Source organism: Chrysemys picta, chromosome 17 (assembly GCF_011386835.1).
Source record: "Chrysemys picta bellii isolate R12L10 chromosome 17, ASM1138683v2, whole genome shotgun sequence".
NCBI lineage: Eukaryota > Metazoa > Chordata > Testudines > Emydidae > Chrysemys > Chrysemys picta.
The window spans coordinates 5,035,877-5,056,958 of NC_088807.1; the positions used below are offsets into that span (position 1 = coordinate 5,035,877).

Sequence of the window (21,082 nt, forward strand, 5' to 3'; positions counted from 1 at the left end):
TTGTCTCTGATTATGATTAAGGCATTTTAGGGTGTGTGGTCCCAGATTAAATTAAGTTTGTTTGTTTTTTCATATTTCTTACCTATCATAGCATTACTACAGAGCAGAGCGAAGGCTGTTTAGGTGTCTTAATTATGCATTTCTTTCTTTAACATGTTTTGACTTCCTTTAAATGTTACCTTAATTTTTAATTTCCTGGGTTTACAATACTTTATTTTTGGATATTTACAACAGTATTACAACAACATTTCTTACACTTAAATTACTGATACACACTATAAATCTTCGCCTCAATGTAGTTCGCGTTTCCAGGAATTTCCTTAGTTTTAAATTTTAAAATGTCATACACAAACACTAAAAAAGAAGCCCAAAGAGAATTCTACCATGCAAGATTTCTATTTATTTCAAGATACGTAGTATCAACCTTACTTTGTTTTAATTTTGACTTTTAAAGGGCAGATTCATTGGTGTACGAAAACAGTGCAATGTAGCCAGAGTTCACAAGCCAGTGGATATGGGTTTAACAACAGCTTTGCGTAACACAAAGCTGCCAAAGTGTTCTGCTGAATCTATCCCTTAGCCTTGTAAACCAAAAAGGGCATTGCAGATTGTGTTGCAGAGATCAGTGCTGTGTAAAGGGAGAACAAGGAGAGCCCCGTCCGTAAAACCCAACATGTCTGTGCTTTAAGAGCTTCCCCTGCACTCCCGCCTCAGTTCATCAGTACTTCCCGAATGCACAGTGGAGTTGAGAAAGCAGTGCATGGGGAGCCTTACAAACTCTGATGGCTCAAGCTAGTATGCCACCATGGAATCGTTAAAGAGCAGTGCTGGTTGGACCACAATCTACTGATGAGAACTCCTGACTAGAGACCACAGAGCCTCAAATCAATGAGTCAATATATGCAATAGAACTGCTATACAAAAATCCGCTGTGGAGAAGGGTGGCCATTGGTTGAGTAATCTAACATCACAATGACCCCATTTACGGTTACCCGAGCCTGATACAACTCATCTTAATTACAATTTAATTTCTTCAAATATAGCCTATGTCCATGATTTCAATTAATTTTAACTACATGGGAAGTTTGAAGTGTGTTATTTCATTGTTAAGATCATTTGAAACAAAGATGACTTACAGATGTTAAATTTCTTAATGGACTCAAATTAACTAACTGTAGCTCAAAATTAATCAATGGATTTACTTGTAAATTCTCAGAAAATTCATAGCGTATTCAGAGTTAGTGCTGCTAGCTTGGGGAAGATATTGCAAAATTGGAATCATGCTTGCTAAGGGGGGGAACAGGAATAGGGAACAAGGACACAGACAAGACTCTGCGGCATCAGAGGTGGGAAGGGAGACACGGGTAAACGCTCTGCGGCGTCAGAGCTGGGAGCAGAACACTGAGGAATAGACTACCGGCGTATAGAGATACGCCCAACTGGTGTGAAGGGCTTCGGAATATGCTTGCTTAGAAACTAACCCCAAAAAACATCGCATTGTCTGTGCTTCGGACTTCTGGTCTTTTGCTGCTTGCTGTCTGCGTGATAAGAACCAGGAAAGTGGGAGGGTGAAGGGAAAGCCAACACATTTTACTTACAAATCAAAGCAGTGGAAATCCTACTTTAAGTGCAAATTGGAACTCAGCCTTAACTATGGAGTTGCAACAAGCACCTCTGTAACAAAAAACCCTATAATTGCATATAAAAGATTACAAAATCGGTTACAGCACCGTTCACCTCATAGGAACACAATGCCTTTCCAAAATATGCAAAGTGAGTTTGTGGGTCTCAGCCGAATTCCTAGTAGACAGGAATCTACGTAAACCTCTGTTACAAGTGAGATGGTTTCAGACTCAAAAGGAGAGTGCAGAAGAGACTCAACTCCACTAATGCCCTCACAGGTAACCCCCTCCATACCAGGGTTGAGGTAAAGTGGACATACAAGGCTATGTGGCACTCTTCAATTATTTCAGTTCTACCTGTTCTATTGATAAAATATTTCAGTTCCCAATGCTGACAATTAAATACCTTACCACAAACAAGGTACTTCAGAAAATCCCACCTTAAGTTCCTTTTGAATAAGGTAGTTTTTAATATGTCGATTTAATATCTAGTCATAGGGCCATTTCAAGAAACCTGTGCTCCAGCAAGCCAGAAGTCCTGTTTATTGTCTAATTCAGTAAAGGAATTTGGCAATTGTGCAAACTGGTTTCAACTGAATTCAGTGGTTCTCAAACTTTTGTATTGGTGACCCCTTTTCACACAGCAAGCCTCTGAGTGCGACCCCCCCTTATAAATTAAAAACACTTTTTTATATATTTAACACCATTATAAATGCTGAAGGCAAAGCAGGGTTTGGGTTGGAGGCGGACAGCTCGCGACCCCCTGAGGGGTCCCGACCTCCAGTTTGAGAACCCCCGGAACAGATGTACAGCCATGCTGCTTCCGTGATATTTTCTGTTAGTAGGTTCAAGAACTTTGAAGTATTTGTTTTCCAGTCTCTCAACTTCCTGCTAATTTGCCTGAGACATACAGCACAGCAAAATCAAAGACATCGGTCTTGGGGCAATGGAGAACTACACTCACTACTCGATACTCCCAACATCCCCACCTATATGGATAAAAATATGGGGGAGGAATTTTGACTGCCAAAACATGACAGTTGGTGGAAAAGAGATCGATGTTCACTGCCAAAGGAGTTTGGCACCAAACACTGTGACTGTCAGTGTCTCAATGGGGAGACGCCCTGGAAAAGAGTAAATCTGATTGCAATGGCCCCGCCTAGCTAGCGTTATCAGTATAACAGAGATAAGTAAAGCACCTTAGGCTATTTTTTAAAAAAGGAATGTTGAAGAACCATTCCTACAGCATCTACTTGCCTAATCTAGATACCCTCAGTTCTAGGGTCTCCCTGGGTTCAAGCCTTTTTATCTTCCTCTGCATTTGTTTATTCTCCCGTTTCAGGTTCTGAGCCACAGAGGGGTTCCTTCTTGATTTTAGCTAAGTGTACTTTGTGACACATTCAGAGCTGCTGCATAATAATTTATGACTGTTTGAGTATCCTGATTTACTGCAACAGGAGACTTTCTGAAAAAAACGGCAGGATGGGAAAGAATTGCTCAAGATAAGCCACCTCTTCGCAAACACTTGAGGGTGGTAAAGGAACAATGCCAGGATTATTATCTTTGAAGATTTTGCCTCTTCTCCAGCTAGCCTACAAAACTAGTATTAATCATGACAGGAAAAGGCCTGAGAACACATGAGATCAAAAGAACTCTGGCAGGTTTAAAAAGGAATTCTCTCTCAAGAGGCAAGCAGTTGTTCAGGGAAACCCAACTGGGACGACACCCCATTAAGGGTGTTTGAAGAAGCTAGGAGGCCTAAGTTACTGTCAGGGAAGGGTATGCATTTAGCTAAGCTAGACATGCATGCAGACTATTTTAAAATCCTTTTTGTCTAAATGTTCTGGGAAATGTTAAAATAAACAATTATTTGGTTCTATGAAGCCTGTCTAATCATTGTATACCATTGGTCACAGTCTCCCAAAATGAAGAACCACAGGTTACCCAAATTCAGTCAGACCTGCTGGATACGCAGGATACTGTAGCCTAGGGCCCAGTCTAAGAGTAGAAGAACTGCAGAATTCCACCCTGGGATAGGTAAAGGCATGAGACTTGACACCTGAAGGGGTTCACTGAAAGAGAACAGAAGGGGGGAAACAGGTGCAGCTAGTTCTAACCAGGACATACTATACCAATACCAATATATTTGCACAAAATTGTTGGCAATGGATCAAAATATAGTCGTTTCATGTTAACTTCTCGTTACTATATATGTTAAGCTCGTCAGCATTCCTTTTTTTTAGCGAAGAAATATACTGATAAACCTGTTTAACATCGCTATTGTGTAAAAAAAATAATCTCAAAGCATACATGTGATATCATCTCATGATTGTAGGATTATATCCATGGATAAGGATACTTTCAGGTATGGAGACAAATGGACAAAGGAGGGAGTTAGAATTTAAATTTTTATTCCTGTATGACTAAATTATGTTAAAAACAAGGCTGTAAAAGTTGCTAGCAAGGTGCTTTTAAGGACTCAATTTTGACACCAATTGTTATGTAGTCATCAAAGTCTCCTGCCTCCTTTTCATGCTCCATAAAATCTATCGTTGCCATTTATTCTATATATAAAGATGTATTCAAGCCAAAGATTACATCTTCCATCATTATTGATTCTGTACTCTTTGGCATTTCCCCACAGTAAGTTCAAGGAGAAGGACCACCGTGCAACATAACATAAGGTGTTCATCCCTTCTCTTTACAGAGGTGCCCGCAACAAGCCCCACACTCTTGGGAAAAGTGGGCCTCTGGTACCCAAGCTCTGAATCTTCAGACCAGTCAATTATACACCCCAACCCCTGCAAAACTACACACAGGGTGAGGGAAGCACCAAGAAACAGCATGCTCTGAGCTCGCTCTGTTTTCAGTGGACAAAAGTAACTACTGGGCAGCTGGGGCCACTCACCCTTCTACACCCTCAGAAACCTACATGAGAACAAGCTATGTGGGGGGAGGGTTAAGGTGAAAAATGGTTACAAGTGACACTGCTCTCAAAGATTCGGGGGCCGGGGAGAAGGGGGCACACTTATCCCAAGAACTGTACGGAATAAGTATGGGCAATCATGTTAGACAACCACTTTCGCTACAGTAAAACAAACACTTTAGGTTTTCTTTGGCACAGCATCAGTCTTACTATTAAACGATTTCTTGCTTCAATCCGATTGTAACATTCAACTTAAGGAAGTAACCCAAGAGTATTCTGCAAGAAACTTTATTAAGACTAAATAAAACAACACTTATTAGGAACAATATTTTTTACTTAGGTGCAATACAAGGATCTCTCTACATAAGAGAGATGTTCCTTGGTGGTGAACTATTTACTATCATCTTCCTTCCTTCCTTCCCCACTCTCTACCACCTTCCTCCACACACAGTTCACAGAGATCTAGTCAGAAATTAGAAATTAAGAACATGTGTAGGGGCAATTTAAAAATATATGAAGTATACAAATGACCGTTAAAGAGTCATTCTGAGCCCAGTTTTTAATGTTCATACTAATTGGGTTGTCTAATCTGTGAGGTTGATGCCAGTTAAGTCAACCGTTCCCCTACTACTCTGTTCTTAGAAAGTGTATGCTTTTTTCTCATGGAGGAAAAAGACTTCTATAATCCAAGATATATTTTAAGTCTCAAACTCTAAAGCCAGAAATTAGCATCTTACCTTTGTTGTCCTTCTCAAGCTTCGTAAAATGTTCCTTCTCCTTGGATCTTCTCCATCTGCACTTTCATACGGAATAACAGCATTATCCCCCTTATATCCTTGGGATGTCTGGTCTTCTTCTTTCTTCCTAATGGGCCCCAACTCATCATCGCTTCCTACACTGAAACTGGTTCTGTAACTGGCAAATCTCCCAAGTCTTGCACATCTTGTCCGATACAACACAGGTTTACTAACAATAGACACCTTTCGACCACGTTCCAGAGAGCTTGTGTCCATTTCACTGTCTGAACCATTACCACTGCCATTAGACTGAGTTTTGTTAATATTACGAATGGTGATGATTTTGCCTTGGGTGCTGTCATGAGGCACAGAGTATATATTTTCCTCCTCATTCCTTGGTTTGACCACAGCATCCATAGGTTCTGCATAATCAGAAGGGTCAAAACCATCTGTAGGCAGCCAACTACTAGATGACACAGACTTCCTCTGTCCATCTCTATGCCCTTGTTCCAAATAAGGCAGATCCCCCTTTGTAATGTCAAAGTGTACAGGGGGCTTTGGTTTCACTGGAGGAGGTACTTTGTTGTTCAGCTTGCTTTCGAAAGTGCTCATAACAGAAAAGACAGACAGACCATCATTCCCCTCCAGCAGTTCCATTGACAGTTTAGAATGATCTTTGGGCAAAGTGGGCATGGATGTGTCCTCTCTAAATGGGCTGTAAGATGGTGGCTCAGTGTCTTCTTCTGAATCGTGAAGGTTTGAATTACAATGAGGTGAGCCAGCCCGAGGTGAATTAAACACTTCTTCCGTGGTGCTGCATGCTTCAGCAGCATTATCATACATATGAGTGGCTTCAATTATATTTTTTTTCTCCACCACATCTTTAAAGAATGAGTGAAAGATCTCGAGTTTATGTTGAGGCGGGCTACAGGATATTGTCGTAAACTTTCCATCAATTTCTTGGGCAATCTCCTGTCCCTCAGTCAGCTGTTCTCGACTTAAGTCATTGTCTAAAATGTCTATTGAGCCATCTGTGAGTGCCACAATTTGAATAGGGATAATATCCTGCACTTCACAAAGAAAGGCACGTAACATAGCCAAGGACGCCTTACGTTTTGCTGAAAAAAACACAATGTACCCATGGACTAACCGGCTTTTCCTAATGCTGAATGAGGAATGGTATGAAAGGATGGACAGTTCTATCCGTCTTTTGTGTGATCCTATTGGTAGTTCAAGTAGAACTGAGTTACTACTGCCACACTGGGAAGGTCTGTAGGTTTGGGACTGAAGGATAGGTAGAAGGATGTCATCTGCATTAAAAGGATCTCCACACAACAAACACATAACAATTCGAAGGTCAACATCTGCTAAATCTTTGATGCTAGATGTAGAACTTACAAGATTTAAGTTACGCTTCGAGTCCAGTAATCCTTTCAAAACTTGACTGATTTGCTTTTCATTAATGTTACGTCCATATCCAATGCCAGCAGAAGCGGGGTCAAGAAAGACACACTGTAGTTTACTGGCGATCTGTTGACCTTGCTGTATTAAGCTATGCAGTGTTTCTCCACTGGTGTCCCCTCTCTTGTTAACCAGTATTAGTGTCAGAGGAAGATGAACCAAGTGATTGTCCCTTCTGCCAAGGGTGGACTCTCTACTCTTTTCAATACTTTCCACAACGTAAGATAGAGATTCCTTCGAATTATAAAGGCAGAGACAACCGTGTGGCTGAAATGTTGGTGTCTGAAAAGAATTAACAGGAAGTCGGACATTACCCTCAATTGGTCTCAAGGAAAGTTCATACATTTTACCATCTATCACATACTTGTCATCATTTGTACACAGAGCTCGAATCTCATTTGCTAGTTCACGTGCGAGGCCATCTTTGCCAAGAATAACTAGATTGATCCTATCTATATTGGAATCAGAAAGCAAGTTTTTCTGATTGCGCTCGGATTGTCTTATAAACTTGGAACTGATCAAGTGCTCGATTTTAGAGTCTATACAAACTGGGCAGCTAGGACAAGTTTCCTTAGTTGGGTGATACACAAAATGAATGTGCTTCAAAATAAGGGCGTCTCGCTCAGCTTGCAGCTTTTGTAAAGCTTTAAATCTTTGCTCTTCACCTAAAACCTCTTGAATGACCCCCATTTTCTCTTTGCTAGGTTTAGCATCCAGCTCCAGCTCATAAAACAATTCTGAATATTCCAGAAGCAGTTCCTGAAACTCCTCCTTTGCCTTTTCTATAATTTGTTTTTGGTGTTTGCCGTAGATATCCATATAGACAGATTCCTCCAGCCACATGTAAAACTCCTCATTCATAATAAAACTACGAGCCTCTTCCCAGGGTTTTCCAGGTGTTATGAAAGGGGAAGTCTCCAGATTTTCTTTGAAAGCCCTTCTCATTTCTGCTCTTTTCCTCTCATTTCTCAGCTTTTCTAAGTGAGCTTCATAAAGTTGCTCTGCAGGCAAAGTCTCCATCAGGTCAAAAGGAATGCATTCATTTTCCATGTTGTCTATATGGCTAGTAGCATCCCAAGGGGTCTCATCAAGAACAACAAACCATTTTAAGAAATCTGGTTTAGTCTCCAATAACTTCTCTACTTTTATGCAGCTCAGGTGATCTATTTCATCCAGATTAGGAATAAGAGCATCAAATGCTAGAGGAAGAGCAGCAAGATACATCTTTCTTCTGCGCTCAATATGCTCTTGCTTGAGGCGATGGACATGTTGTAGGAACAACTTCTTGGCTTTCTGTGTTCCTTCCAAATACACGTAGTCCCGATATTCTGGAGAGGACTGCATCTTCCGGCTGACATTCGACCATGTTTCATTGTGGTTTTTGACAATGCGGCTAACCAGCCATTCATACTTATCTTTTGAAGCAGCTATCTGTTGGCTCTGCTGTTTCAAAGCTTCAAAGTAGGGGATAATTTTAGTCTTCCCCCTACTTTTATCAATTAGCTGCACTAAAGTGCTGAAAGCCAGGTCAACATTCACATTGGATCTAGCAGATGTCTCCACAACCTGGAGATTCTTTTTGCTTAAGGCAAAAGTATGTGCATCTCGAATGTACCGCTCCACTCCTTCATCACACTTCGTCAGGACCACCACAATGGGCTTTTTTGTTTTTGCTAGTTGATTGTAAAGATTTGAAATAAACTTAAGTTGATCATCAAAATTCCTGTTCATACCTCTACTAACATCGATGCAGAGAAGAAAGCCATCAATCAGCAGCTTCCCATCTGGCATTTGTTTTTGTTCAAAGTCCTGTTCCAGCCCCAGCTGATCAGTGCAAAAGTACATGAGCTTTTCAGCTGATGCAAGTTTGGTTGCAGCTGCCCTTTTGATATAGGGCTGCAGGGCCGTGCTACGATGTGGCTGAAAAGTCTGGTCGTCAATAAATTCAGTCTGTTCCACAATATGCATTTTACAGTCCACGCAATCCTCCAGGGGACGCCCAACTTCCCCCCAGTACAGAAAGTGATCATTATTGACAACCCTTCCTCCAAAGTCACTGGTGCTGAGAACGGAAGTGTGGTCCAAATGAAAGTCATCTGCACTAGGCCGCACAAACCGATTGCAGAGGCAAGACTTCCCAATGCCACACTGCCCCTTCTCCTTCTCCGTCCCGGACAATCCCACCACATTAATGTTGTAGGTGGGAGTGCGAGCATCTTGCTTTCTTGCCATCATCATCATCCACACATCCTGCCACAGTCAACTGCTTCCGAGAGGATTAGTGTTTCCAGTACTCCGTGCAATTTCAAAGCTTGCTGGAGGAGGGGTGACAGTTATCAATCCAGGTGGACTGCCAGGGCAATGAAGTTTGCTGTTCCCATACCGCATGCACCAGCAGCAGCTCAGTTCTCACTGAGTCTCATAATTGGATAGCCTGCATTTCCCCCTAGGAAAAAGAAAAAGAATAATCAGTATTACAGCTCTGAAATTATAGTACGAATAGAACTGAACTCAAGAAAGACTCGGTCAGTACAGTTTAATACATTGCATTTAAACACAAACACAAATGGCAACTAGTTGTAAACTGTTCCTTAAAATATTTTATCAATGCAGTGTCTCAATCTTATTATTCTGACTTTCACTTTCATTTGCCATCTCCCAGAAGTCCCACTGCTTAGCTGTATATGTTTGGTCACCCAAACAAATGGGAATACTAGGCTAGGAGAGGTACTCGGACCATGCTACCACCTCAACCGTGATTTTGTAATCAGTTAGAAGCAGATCACCTCACCCAGTTACAAGTTACAGTTCAGTTTGTGTCCAGGAAGTAATTTTTCTTTCATCACATTTATATTTGTGTATCTGCACCTACCATGTGCCTAAATCAAGTTTGTAACAGTGCACTAGACAGTTCTCCTTCTGGTCTCAACTGGGATTTGAGTGCCTGGAGAACATGCACAAAGATAAGCATCAGAGGCAACCACACCAGCTGGCAGGAGGGAAGACCACCCAAACCAGGTACACAGACACAGGTGAGGGTCCTGCTCCCAGTTCAAAAAGCTGTGACAGACTGATTACAGGATAACATGTGCCAGCCCAGGCCTCTGGCAAGGACAAAACATTTAACTTCCATGGTTACTAACCGCAGGCTAGCCTAGCCACGATGGACACTACTTACCCAACCATCATTATAACTGCCATATCTTGTGGTGTGTTGGCACAAACCACAAGCCAGCCATGTCACTAAAGGTTACAAACTCAGTTAAAAGTTGTAGTTTGCACAGGGCCTTAGGGTGAGGGCTGGAGAAGGGAGCAACCCGCCCTAGAAAGCCTGGGAGTAAGTACTCCGCAGGAAAAATGAGTCAGCCTGACAGAGACTTGAAGGGGAGAAATAAGAGTCAGTTCTGGAGACAGGAGAAAGGCCATCCACCCCCAAGGGAAGGAAAGGAGAGGGAAGGAGACGAAACGCTGCATATGTATTCCTGTTTAACATATTGAAAATAATTCCTAGAGCAGCAGAATGTAAAGTCTTCTGTTTGCCTTCCAGCTAAGATCAAGTATGGTACTAGTCTAATATCCGATGTGTCTTCTACCAGGAGGATTATCTCCTGCACTTGCAGGGGAACAGACTCAATCTAACAGGATCGTAGTAGTTCAGAGAGTGAAAAGATCTAAGTAAACCCCATAAAAAGGAATATAATTTCCATATACTTAACCAAGATTTATATACTAAAACAAGGAAGTCCTCTTAAACTAATGCCTAATGAAGGAATGGTTCCAATTATACTATTTTTCAAGATGGTGCTATGTTTAAATAGCAGAAGTTGGAGAGGGGAGGTTGCTTAAAAGGAAAATCTCAGAATGATGTTGATGTGGTAAGCTTTTTAAAACGAGACAGTAATTAACTGGTCTACTGGTAACACTGTTGGTCTTCACAGTAACTCTGTCTGTTGCTAAGCATTGAATATGCAGCTAGTATAAAATATTTTCTTTGCTTTGATGTCTGGATAATGCAGTTTTACAAGTTCTTCAGTTGGGCTGAATTACACAATAGACGAAGGCTGCGGTAAATTTGAAATGGGTCTTGTGCGTTTGAGAAGGCAATCTTAACCCTTGATCTTAAGCACGTTCAACTTCTTTAAAAGGTGCTTAAAATTAGCTGAGTCACCCGGCTCTATTATCTAAAACCCACAAAAGCAATGACGGTACACCATGGTAGTCAGGTACCAGGAGTGACGACAGGATCCTTACAGTCCAAATCTGGAGATTTTCTCCTTAGTATCTTTAGCTCCTCAAAGACCAGACACGGTTGAGGGATGAAGATCTCTATATTTGTAAGTACCGTACTTCACTCTTAAAGACGAGAGTCCATAGGTGAAAGGGCAAGTTGGGGCTAGTGTGTGATGTAAGCTCTTCTGCTGAGCTGCTGTTCTGTCCAATATTTTTTTTTATTATTCTTTTGAACAGCTACTCTTAACATTAAATTTAAAGAACTACTTATACCTCCTGGAAAGCTCAGCATATTAATGGTTCAGAAAAATTTTGCTTGAATGTTATTTTCAGGGGGGAAGGGGGCTATCCTCTCATCTATTAATGAGAAAATGTGCATGTAAAGAGCCTCTCTAGGAGCTTAGCTGCTACACCTGCTTATTTCCCAGTCCTTGCCAATCTTCTGACATTTCCACCAATTAATGTCTCCGAAAGTATCAGCTTCAGGTACGGAACAAATCTGGCTCAGCCAGTTACCTAACAAAGATCCCAAGTTATGCCAGTTTATCTAAAGGTGTGTTTTTAACCTGTGTGAACATATTCTGTTTAAAACTGCTTCGGCTGACACCTGTGAATTCACCAATGCAAGGAAGATCAACATAAGAGCGCATCCACACAGGGATAACTAAATCAGTTTAAAAACACACTTTTAGATAAACCTGTGCAACTTCATATTTAGCCCAGGCCCCAGGTTCAAGAGAGAAGGGAAATCTAGAAAATACAGAATAAGCAAGCAGATTTGTTTCTGAACAGAATGCTTCCAGTCAGTTTAAGTCTTTATCTGGGCATCTCAGTGGTTTCCCTGTCCCACCCCAGATGCCTTAACTCTGGGGGCAGGGGGAAATATGAAATGTTAAAGTTACTGCTGAAATCTAGGAAAGTCAGTCCAATACCTGTGCAAATCACCCAGGACAAAAGTGTGTCCAACAACGTTAACAGTCACATTGCATTTTCTATATACCTTCTGGTATAAATTAGGTCAAACAATATTATACTGGGCTAAGATTTTCAAGAGTGACCATTGATTTCAGGTACCTCTTATAGGACCTGATATTCAAAGTGCTGAGCATTCACCCTCTGAAAAATCAGGTCCCTTTAGAGCATCGAGTTGGGTACTCAAAAACTGAGGCACTCAAAGTCACAAGTCACTTTTGAAAAACCTTCATCTGAAGCTACACATTAGTGTCCAAATTTGCATTTTTATATTATACATGCATTTGGTAGCCAAAGAGGGTAACTTTTTAAAATTGTTACATCATAGGTCACTCCCTCCTGGGAACAGCGGATACGATCTTTAAAATCCTGGTTACATTCATTGGAGAAACATATAGCCAACTTTGTGCGTGCTCACCTCAAAGGGCACGTGGGTATCAGTCAGAGGAAGAATTTAGCAAAAAGGCAGGTCAGACAGGCGAATCAAATACTGAACAATAAAATTTACAACGACAACTAGGTTGTGGAGCCTTTGTTCTCAATAACAGCCCCAAGTTAGATGTGTCAGTCAGTAAACACACCCAACACTGTAAGTGCAGGTAAGCAACAAGTATATACTCGTTCATAAGCCGATTTCCCCCCACCAGTTGCTGTCCCGGCCCATCAGGGTAAGCAGCTGGCGCGCTGGGACACTTTGTTTTCTTAGGTTTACCTCCGTGCCTGCGGACGCTCGAGGTAAACAAACCATCTTGGCCCACCAGTGGCTTATCCTGATGGCCCAGGAGCCAAAGTTTGCTGACCCCTGAATTATAGGGTCGGCTTATGAATGGGTCATAAAAATTTTCCATTTTTACTTATCCATCTTGTGGGGGGTTGGCTTATAAACGAACCGGCTTATGATTGATTATATACACATACGGTAACTACATTAACCATGTCAAGATAGGATTGTTTGTTTGTCCTGAGTTGCTGGACAATAAAGAGTTTACTAGCCTGCACCTAGAACTTCTAAATATTAATTTTTATATCATGAGACTCATAGTAGAAAGGCATTCCATCAGTTTCCTGGGCTCAAGTTTTGGTACAGGCACATTTCAAGTTTTTTGAGAGGACAAGGTACTTGTCAATCTTAGGAGTTACTTAAACTGAATGCTAAAGTGATGCTCCCACACTGTTCTAGTAGGACTGGATTCTGTATTCCTACATCCTAAATGAAGTTATATGGGATAGTGTTATTTATGCAAAACTAATATAAATATCCTCAAACAGTTCTTTTTAAAACTGATCACAAATTAACCCAATTTAAGGGGTGTTTTGGGGAACAGGAATGACAATTTGTATGCCAGCTGGAATGTGCATAATTACATGCTGTAGGAAATCAGAGTTTATAAAGGAAACTCCAAATGACCCTTGAGTATGGCACTAAAGGATGCCATTACACTGATGCTGAACATATTGTAGGTATATCAGTGTGGAAGGATTTCCTCACAGAGTTGTAAATTTTCTCACTGCATCACAGTGGCCCAAGTGTAGAAAGTCTCTGAAATGGGTCATTTGTATCTTAGGAAAGACTGATTTAAGCTTTTAACCATCTGGATTTGAAATGCTTAATCTCACGCAACAGATGGGCTATTCTTAGGCAAAGGGCGTGCACGCAGCCTACATGCCACACATGCTATGCAGCACCCCCTCACTGACCACCCTCCCCCACAAAAATCACTGTGGTACCCTCTTATAGGCCTGCACAAAAGTCCGCTTCCTTACACCGCACAAAAGAATGTCAGCAACACAACTAAGCTTCAGAACTGTATGTGAGGATCGATTTCAGAAATTATTTGGCTAAGTGCCATGTTTTAAATCTGAAATGAATAAAGGGAGGAATGTACTAAGTCTTAATCAACAGCAAAAAAAACAGGCAACTGTGAGCGTTCCTTCATCATTTATCCTGAACCAGCTCAGTTCTTAATATAGCAAATCCAACCCCACTGATACAGCAAACATGACCCAATCTCCAGGCATTTGGATTGTTCCCTGCTAACAGATGCAGAAACCAGAACAGGCTTCCACTATTCACCTTTGTCTTGCCCTACAGTAAGGGCTAATTTTTCACGGAGACCTCATTTTTAGGCATTCAGACATTTAGAATCTGGTCATAAAATTAACATTTCCAAAAGCAAGTTGTTCTGAGAGTGAAAGCAAATTCCAATGGTGACTTCGTAAGTACTTCCTTAAATGTAATACTGCCACTTTTACAAAAATAAACAGTTGGAGGATAAACAAGTTCTGATACAAAAGAGTACTTTCAAATAGGCAAACATGTCACAAATGGTGTTTCCAAATAAAATATTATTCTAATTAAAAAAAAAAAAAAAAAAAAGATAAGGCCTTACAAATCATAAGATATACACTTTATTACAATGAAGGTTAAAAAAAAAACTGCAAATACGTCTGCCATTCTCTCCCCCCACCCCAAAATCAGATCTGCTTCATATTCTTTGAAAATTAGATTTTTAATACGCTGAAGATGAAAAAATGGATTTCAGAAGCACAGTTGCATAAAAGTTGATTTTAAAAGGTTCAAGAAGGACAGGGTCATTATTCTTTCTAGCCACCTATACCACAGTTTTGCTAACATTCACAAAATTATACGTTACTCTCCCGGGGATGTGAAGTCAATGCAAACCCTATTTAAGATCTTAGATCATTAACATACACATGTAGCCTTACAATTGTAAATATATAACATTTAAAAAACAACAACCCTCTTTCCTTTTACTTGCCCCAAATCTGCTTTCAGAGGTCTCTCTGTAGCAAGAGCTGACATCATGACTAACACCTAAAACAGAGCAGGATTCTGTGTCTATTACCCTAAGCTAGAGATGTCAGCAAGAGAACCCTGAACACGGGTCTCGACAGGTGAGGAGATAATTTTCAAATACATTGTTTTAAATATATTTGTAACTTGTGTTATAATTATAATAATAATTAATAATAATAATTATAATTATAATTAATGGAGATATCCTATCTCCTAGAACTGGAAAGGACCTTGAAAGGTCATCGAGTCCAGCCCTCTGCCTTCACTAGCAGGACCAAGTACTAATTTTGCCCCAGATCCCTAAGTGGCCCCCTCAAGGCTTGAACTCACAACCCTGGGTTTAGCAGGCCAATGCTCAAACCACTGAGCTATCCCTCCCCCCTGTTGATACATGTATTTTAGTTTGTGGTCTAAAATCTAGGGTGCCTTTAAAGATAAATACAAAATCCTTATCACCTCCCTCTGAAGAGGACATATATTGAAGCTTACAGCACAGCCTGATAAAGTGCACCTTTTTCAGGGTGGATTTGATTTAAATCATGATTTAAATCACTAGTCAGGAAGACTCGCATTAATCATGGATTTCTACAGAAAAGTGCATTCTTGTTGGTTCTTATAACCTTAATACATATTCTTCACAACTCAGAGATAGATGTAGATTTCGTTTTTAGAAGGTACACATTCTACATTTTTAAAGTGATTTATTTTGAAAACTTTTCATATTAATTTTACAGCTATATCAGAAAATGAATGATTGTTTGGTTATTTCATTTGCCAAAGGTAACTGAAGCAGATATTTATGAAGTCATTGGGAGGTGAACTATCTCCAATTCAACAGGTTAATCAATAATATTTGGATGATTTTCTTGCCATGCTGTATTAGGAGGAGAACATCACCAGACAGACATTTAAACTGTTTTATTTAACTAAAACAACAACGTTATGTATTATGGATTTTTCTTCAACAGCAAACATAATATTTTAATAAAACAAGCATACAAATTTTTGAATTTAGTTAAACATTCAAGTTTTTTAAAATCAGGTTTGTTTTTATTAAAATTGTTTTTAACTAAAATAGTTAAATGAATTTTTTTTTAATTAAATCAACTATGAGAAACTTAAAATATTGGCTTCTGCAGATAACTCAGTCGTCCTCACCTTCATTTTCCTGTTTGTTGATCTGGAAAAGAAAAACAAGCTTTCCTGATTTTTCAGGTCCCAAAAGATTTCTCAATTTGGAATGAATTAGTCCAAAGGAAGAAAATATTCTTTCTACACCGGCAGAAGAAGCTACTGCTGTTAAAAGTGAGATTATCATCACTTCAACAGTCTCTGAATCCAAAATTTTTCTTAAACATTACATGAATATATTGTCTCATACTATAGAATTAGAATTTATAATCCTTCCATGATAAGATATCTTTGAGCTATAATATATCTTAATTAAAACTATCTTTAGATATGCTTTTTGAGGAAAAATCTTTTATCAAAAAAATCCAATTTAAATAAAAAAAATGATTTTTTTTTTAAATCACTGTTTTTTATCCACCCTGATCTTTTTCCATTTTCAAGTGATACTATCTCCTCTAGCAAAGAGAGGGGTGGGGGTGATTGCAAATTTCTATTTCCCCTTCTCCCTTCCCCAGGACCCCAGCTAAATGGCAGGCAATAAGTGGCCAGAGGACAACTTTCGTTTTCTGCCATAAAAACGAAGTTGGAAGCTAGTCATTACTCCCTATTTTGTTTTGATTTATAAAAGAAAGCAAGTTATGGGTAGCATTTAGGCCACAAGATGTTCCTAATGAGGAACAGGAGTCAGGAGAAGGAACTCAAATAGTTCAGTTCAGTGAATTTTAAGAGGGGGAAAAAAATTAACAACAGGCTCAAAATAGAGAAAAGGCTTTTCTAACCCTTCTCCCTATAAACTCACTTTCACAGCAGAAAGATATATAGAAAGCCGACTCCCACACACACCCAGCATTTTTTTTTGGGCGGGGGGGGGAGGGAATTGTATTATAAAAATTTTGAAATTAGGGAACAACCAGCATATGCAATGGTGGGATACTGATGTGCTTAGGTGTCTGGATGCACTCAACCTTCAGCTTCACAGAACACCCAAGGTATGCGATTGGCTAATCTAAAACACACCATGTTGGTGGTGTATTGCTACAGCAGCCATGGAGTTAATAATATGAACAATTAAACAGTTTCACAAAAGCTATGTAAACCATACAAATCTTATACACCTGATGTTGCACATAAAGGTCACTAAGAAACAGAGCAACAACTGCCCTTCCCATCAGCCAGGTTCTATTCACGGCGGATAAGAATACCTAACAACCTGCTCATTGACTAACTTCACTGACAATATACTGCATTTAAAAGAACCTCAAGGTTATGATTCTAACCTACAAAAGACAGGAAATTCAAAGACAACACTAATACTCCTGGCTTTTGTCCATTTGTTTCACAGTTTTCTGGTCTCTGAACTTCCTCATGGCATATTTAACCCTTTATGTAGTTATAAAACATACACTTTCTCGCAGAACTCTTAACCGCTGTAGTTAATACAGAATAAACCTCATTTAAACATATATTTATTACAACTGTCAAGTCAAGGTATTTATAAAAAATTACCTAAATTGTGGTTTAAAAGTTTTAGGGCCAGATTCTCAACTGATGTAAATCTGAGCTTCACTCAAGTCAAGGAGACTGAGACCCATTGAGCTAATGTAAATCAGTGCAAACTGTGGATCAGGACCCCTTTTAATGGCGTCACCACGGCCAACATTATACTTGCCGGGACCCAGGGCTGAAGCCCGAGCTCCACCCCCACTCAGGCTCCCACTCCCCCCACCTGGGGCAGCAGGGCTCAGGCTCCGGCCGCCCCTCCCTCCACCCGGGTCATGTCGTAATTTTGTTGTCAGAAGGGGGTCACGGTGCAATGAAGTTTGAACACCCCTGCACTAGCTGAAGATCTGGCCCTTAATTTTGAATGACTCTGTGCATGTAACAAAAAGAGTGCCCAGCTTTTAGACAGAAACTCAATCAACCTCCACCACTGTGCTGGATTTCAAAGTTAATATACTTTGTACTACAGTAGCTCAGAGGCCCTGTCAGAATCAAGTCCCTGCTGTGCTAAATGCTGCACAAACATGTAGATGAAGAGAAATTCCCTGTTTCAAAGAACACACAGTTTTCCATAACATACACATTAATGTACTTTTCTAAAGATATGGGTTTGTGATGCAACAGATAATCATGGATCCCACGCCACACCTCCACCTCTCAAGATTTCTCACCATGAATACCACAAATGGTAGCAAGAGTGGAAAAACTTGCATAGACAAGGCACTGGTGATTTCTGGCATTTCTGCCACCTTGTTGTCTAGCCCAGTGTTTCTCGACCAGGAGCTCCAGGGGGGCCAAGAGCAGGTTTCAGGGGGTCCGCCAAGCAGGGCCAGTGTTAGACTTGCTGGGGCCCAGGGCAGAAAGCTGAAGCCTCGCAGTGTGGGACTGAAGCCCAGGGCTCCCAGCCCTACCACCTGGGGCTGAAGCCAAAGCAACTTAGCTTTGTGGGGACCCCTGTGGCGTGGGGCCCTCGACAACTGCCCGGCTTGCTACCCCGTAACACTTGCCCTGGCTGTTATATGCAGAAAAACAGTTGTTGTGACACTGGTGGGCCGTGGAGTTTTTATAGCATGTTGGGGGGGGGGGCGCCTCAGAAAGAAAGGTTGAGAACCCCTGGTCTAGACCTACTATGAGCAATATTGGATGACACGTTATGATGGCAGATGGTCGACACTAGCATTAGTACCCGTAAACTGCCCCAGTGGGAAATGTAAAGGAAATAAAGTCTAATGTAGACACAGTTTAAAGAACTGCTGCTTTCTCATCTACTAGGTACATCTTGTCTGCAGATTAGCGACCCAGTGGAATGTAACAGTTCATTATGGTACTGGCAGTTTATGGAACAAATCTGTCTGTCCTGCATACATTCCTGAATAAAAGGTTCTTAAGTTTTCGTTTTACAAAGAAAAGCCCATTTAGAGATAATACATTAGTTAAAAGAAGAGTTACGGCTCTAATCCAGACACCAGACTAAAGACGGGAAAGTGAGAAAAAAAATCACTGAAATATTGGAGGAGAAAGCAGCATTTGCAAAACCTCAATAGCCAGCCTTCTACCCAATTAAAGTCTACCAACTTCCCCCACATGCTACCCCGAAGCCACAATTAAAATACAGGGTTTATGTAGTAAAACATGAATTGAAAGTAATAAAACTAACCAACCAACTATTTTTGCACACATACCCCTTGGTTTTTGATTGCAGGCAGGGCGAGGGTCATTCTTGTTTACATGGGCACCACAAACAAACATGCAGCAGATAACTATTCTATTACTCCCTCCAGGGATCCGTCTCTAGAGAAGCAGAAGGGAGACATTCCCCCTCAAGGGACTGGGCTACAAGCCTGAAGGAGTGCTCAGGCAACTCCTTCTCAACAGTGGTGCATGGACACCATGTGGGGGGGGGAGGAGAATGCTTTTTGATTATCTGAAGCAGCACCAAGCTGGCATCATTGTCTGGGGCTGCTTCCTTCCCATCCATGTTAAGACAGTAGGGGAGGAGCAATTGAAGGACACGTGCTGCAGCCCCCACCAGGTAAAGCAGTTAGCTCCCTATGGCTGTCCCTCCCTGGAGCCACTCAATCCCCCTCCACAACTGGCAGTCTCGTCAGTCAACAACCCTGTTCTATTTCCTCAGATCTCGCTCATTATCCCACATACACACAGCAGAAAGGTTTTGATATTGGTGTGCCTTGATCCCTCCTATTCGCTGCCTGTGGCACAGAAGTTTAAGTCACCTGAGCGCTCTAATACTTTGGACTAATTTCAGATGTTGGGTGGTGTTGGTGGCCCATGATATACAATAGGTCAGATCAGATGATCTGGTGGTCCCTTCTGGCCTTAACTTCCGACTCTCATCTGCACTCCCAAGTCAGTCACAGATCTGTATTCCCTGATAAGATTCTTGAAGGAGGAAGAAAGGGAAATTTTTCTTGCCTGCTGCAAAGTCTCAGACTAGTAGCTGCGACACCGCCCAGATGCTCTGTTCCTCTTCCGCCAGCAGCCAAGCGGTAACAGTGCAGTGTGTGTCCACTAAAAGGAGATGTACAGCTGGGTGTCACCAGCATATTAGTGCATTAGAGCGCTTGCCATCACCCACATCTCCCAGAGGCCCCAATGAATATGAGCGTGGGGGCAGGGCAATGACCCAGGCCCAATCCTGTGGGACTCCACACATAATGGCCTTTCAAAACAAGGGACAGCTGCCCACCACAGTTCTTTGGTATTGGTCTGAAGGGAATGACTGAAGGTAGTTCATTACTGCTCCATCCACCCCAGCAAGGTCATGCAGAAAGCAGGTGTTCCTTATGATCCACAGTAGACAGAATGTAGTATGCTCGTCAAGGTTTATCATCTTATCCATAGCGGTTGTCCAGTACCACCACCCAAAGCTGTGTCATACCCTTGCCTGAAGCTTAAGAACATAAGAACAGCCATATTGGGTCAGACCAATGGTCCATCTAGCCCAGTATCCTGTCTTTCGAAAATGGCCAATGTCAGGTGCTTCAGAGGGAATGAACAGAACAGGTAATCATCAAGTGATCCATTCCCTGTCGCTCATTCCCAGCTTCTGTCAAACAGAAGCTAGGGACACCATCCCTGCCCATCCTGGCTTGAGTGGTAATAGCTAATTTAGACCCCAACATTTTATACGTATAGTTGGGATTATGTTTTCCAATGTGCATTACTTTGCATTTATCAGTGTTGAATTTCATCTGCCATTTTGTTGCCCAGTCACTTAGTTTTGAGAATTCCTTTTGTAGCACTTTGCACTCTGCCTGGGACTTAACTATCCTGAGTAATTTTGTATCATCTGCAAATTTTGCCACCTCACTGTTTACCCCTTTTTCCAGATCATTTATGAATACGTTAAATAGGACTGGTCCCAGTACAGACCCTGGGGGATACCGCTATTAAACTCTCTCGGTTCTGAAAACTGACCATTTATTCCTACCCTGTGTTTCCTATCTTTTAACCAGTTACCAATCCATGAGAGGACCTTCCCTCTTATCCCATGACAACTTAGTGAAGGTCCTACTATGTCAGCAGGTTAGATGCTGGAGCTTACGCACCACTTTTCAATTATTTTGACTAGACAAAGTTGGAGATCAGCCTGCAACTGCAATCTATGGGAGCTCAATGGACACAATATCACCTCCCCAAAGTCTGCACTAGGCTGTACTTGATT

At 41.2% G+C, this 21,082-nt stretch overlaps 1 protein-coding gene across 3 annotated transcripts in view; it reads right to left on the reverse strand.

Annotated features, from left to right (window-relative positions):
- ARHGAP35 (Rho GTPase activating protein 35) overlaps window positions 1-21,082 on the reverse strand; it is a 102,577-nt gene that overhangs the window by 61,745 nt on the left and 19,750 nt on the right. For 2 of the 3 annotated variants that reach the window (XR_010593406.1, XM_065570932.1), the window contains one exon: window positions 5,286-9,192. Coding sequence is in view for 1 of the 3 variants with exons in the window: in XM_065570932.1 (XP_065427004.1) it covers window positions 5,286-8,987 (3,702 nt within the window). In the remaining 2 variants the exon portion in view is untranslated. Of the gene's footprint in view, window positions 1-5,285; window positions 9,193-21,082 lie in introns of those variants that run through there. The other variant, XR_010593407.1, reaches the window with a different exon arrangement.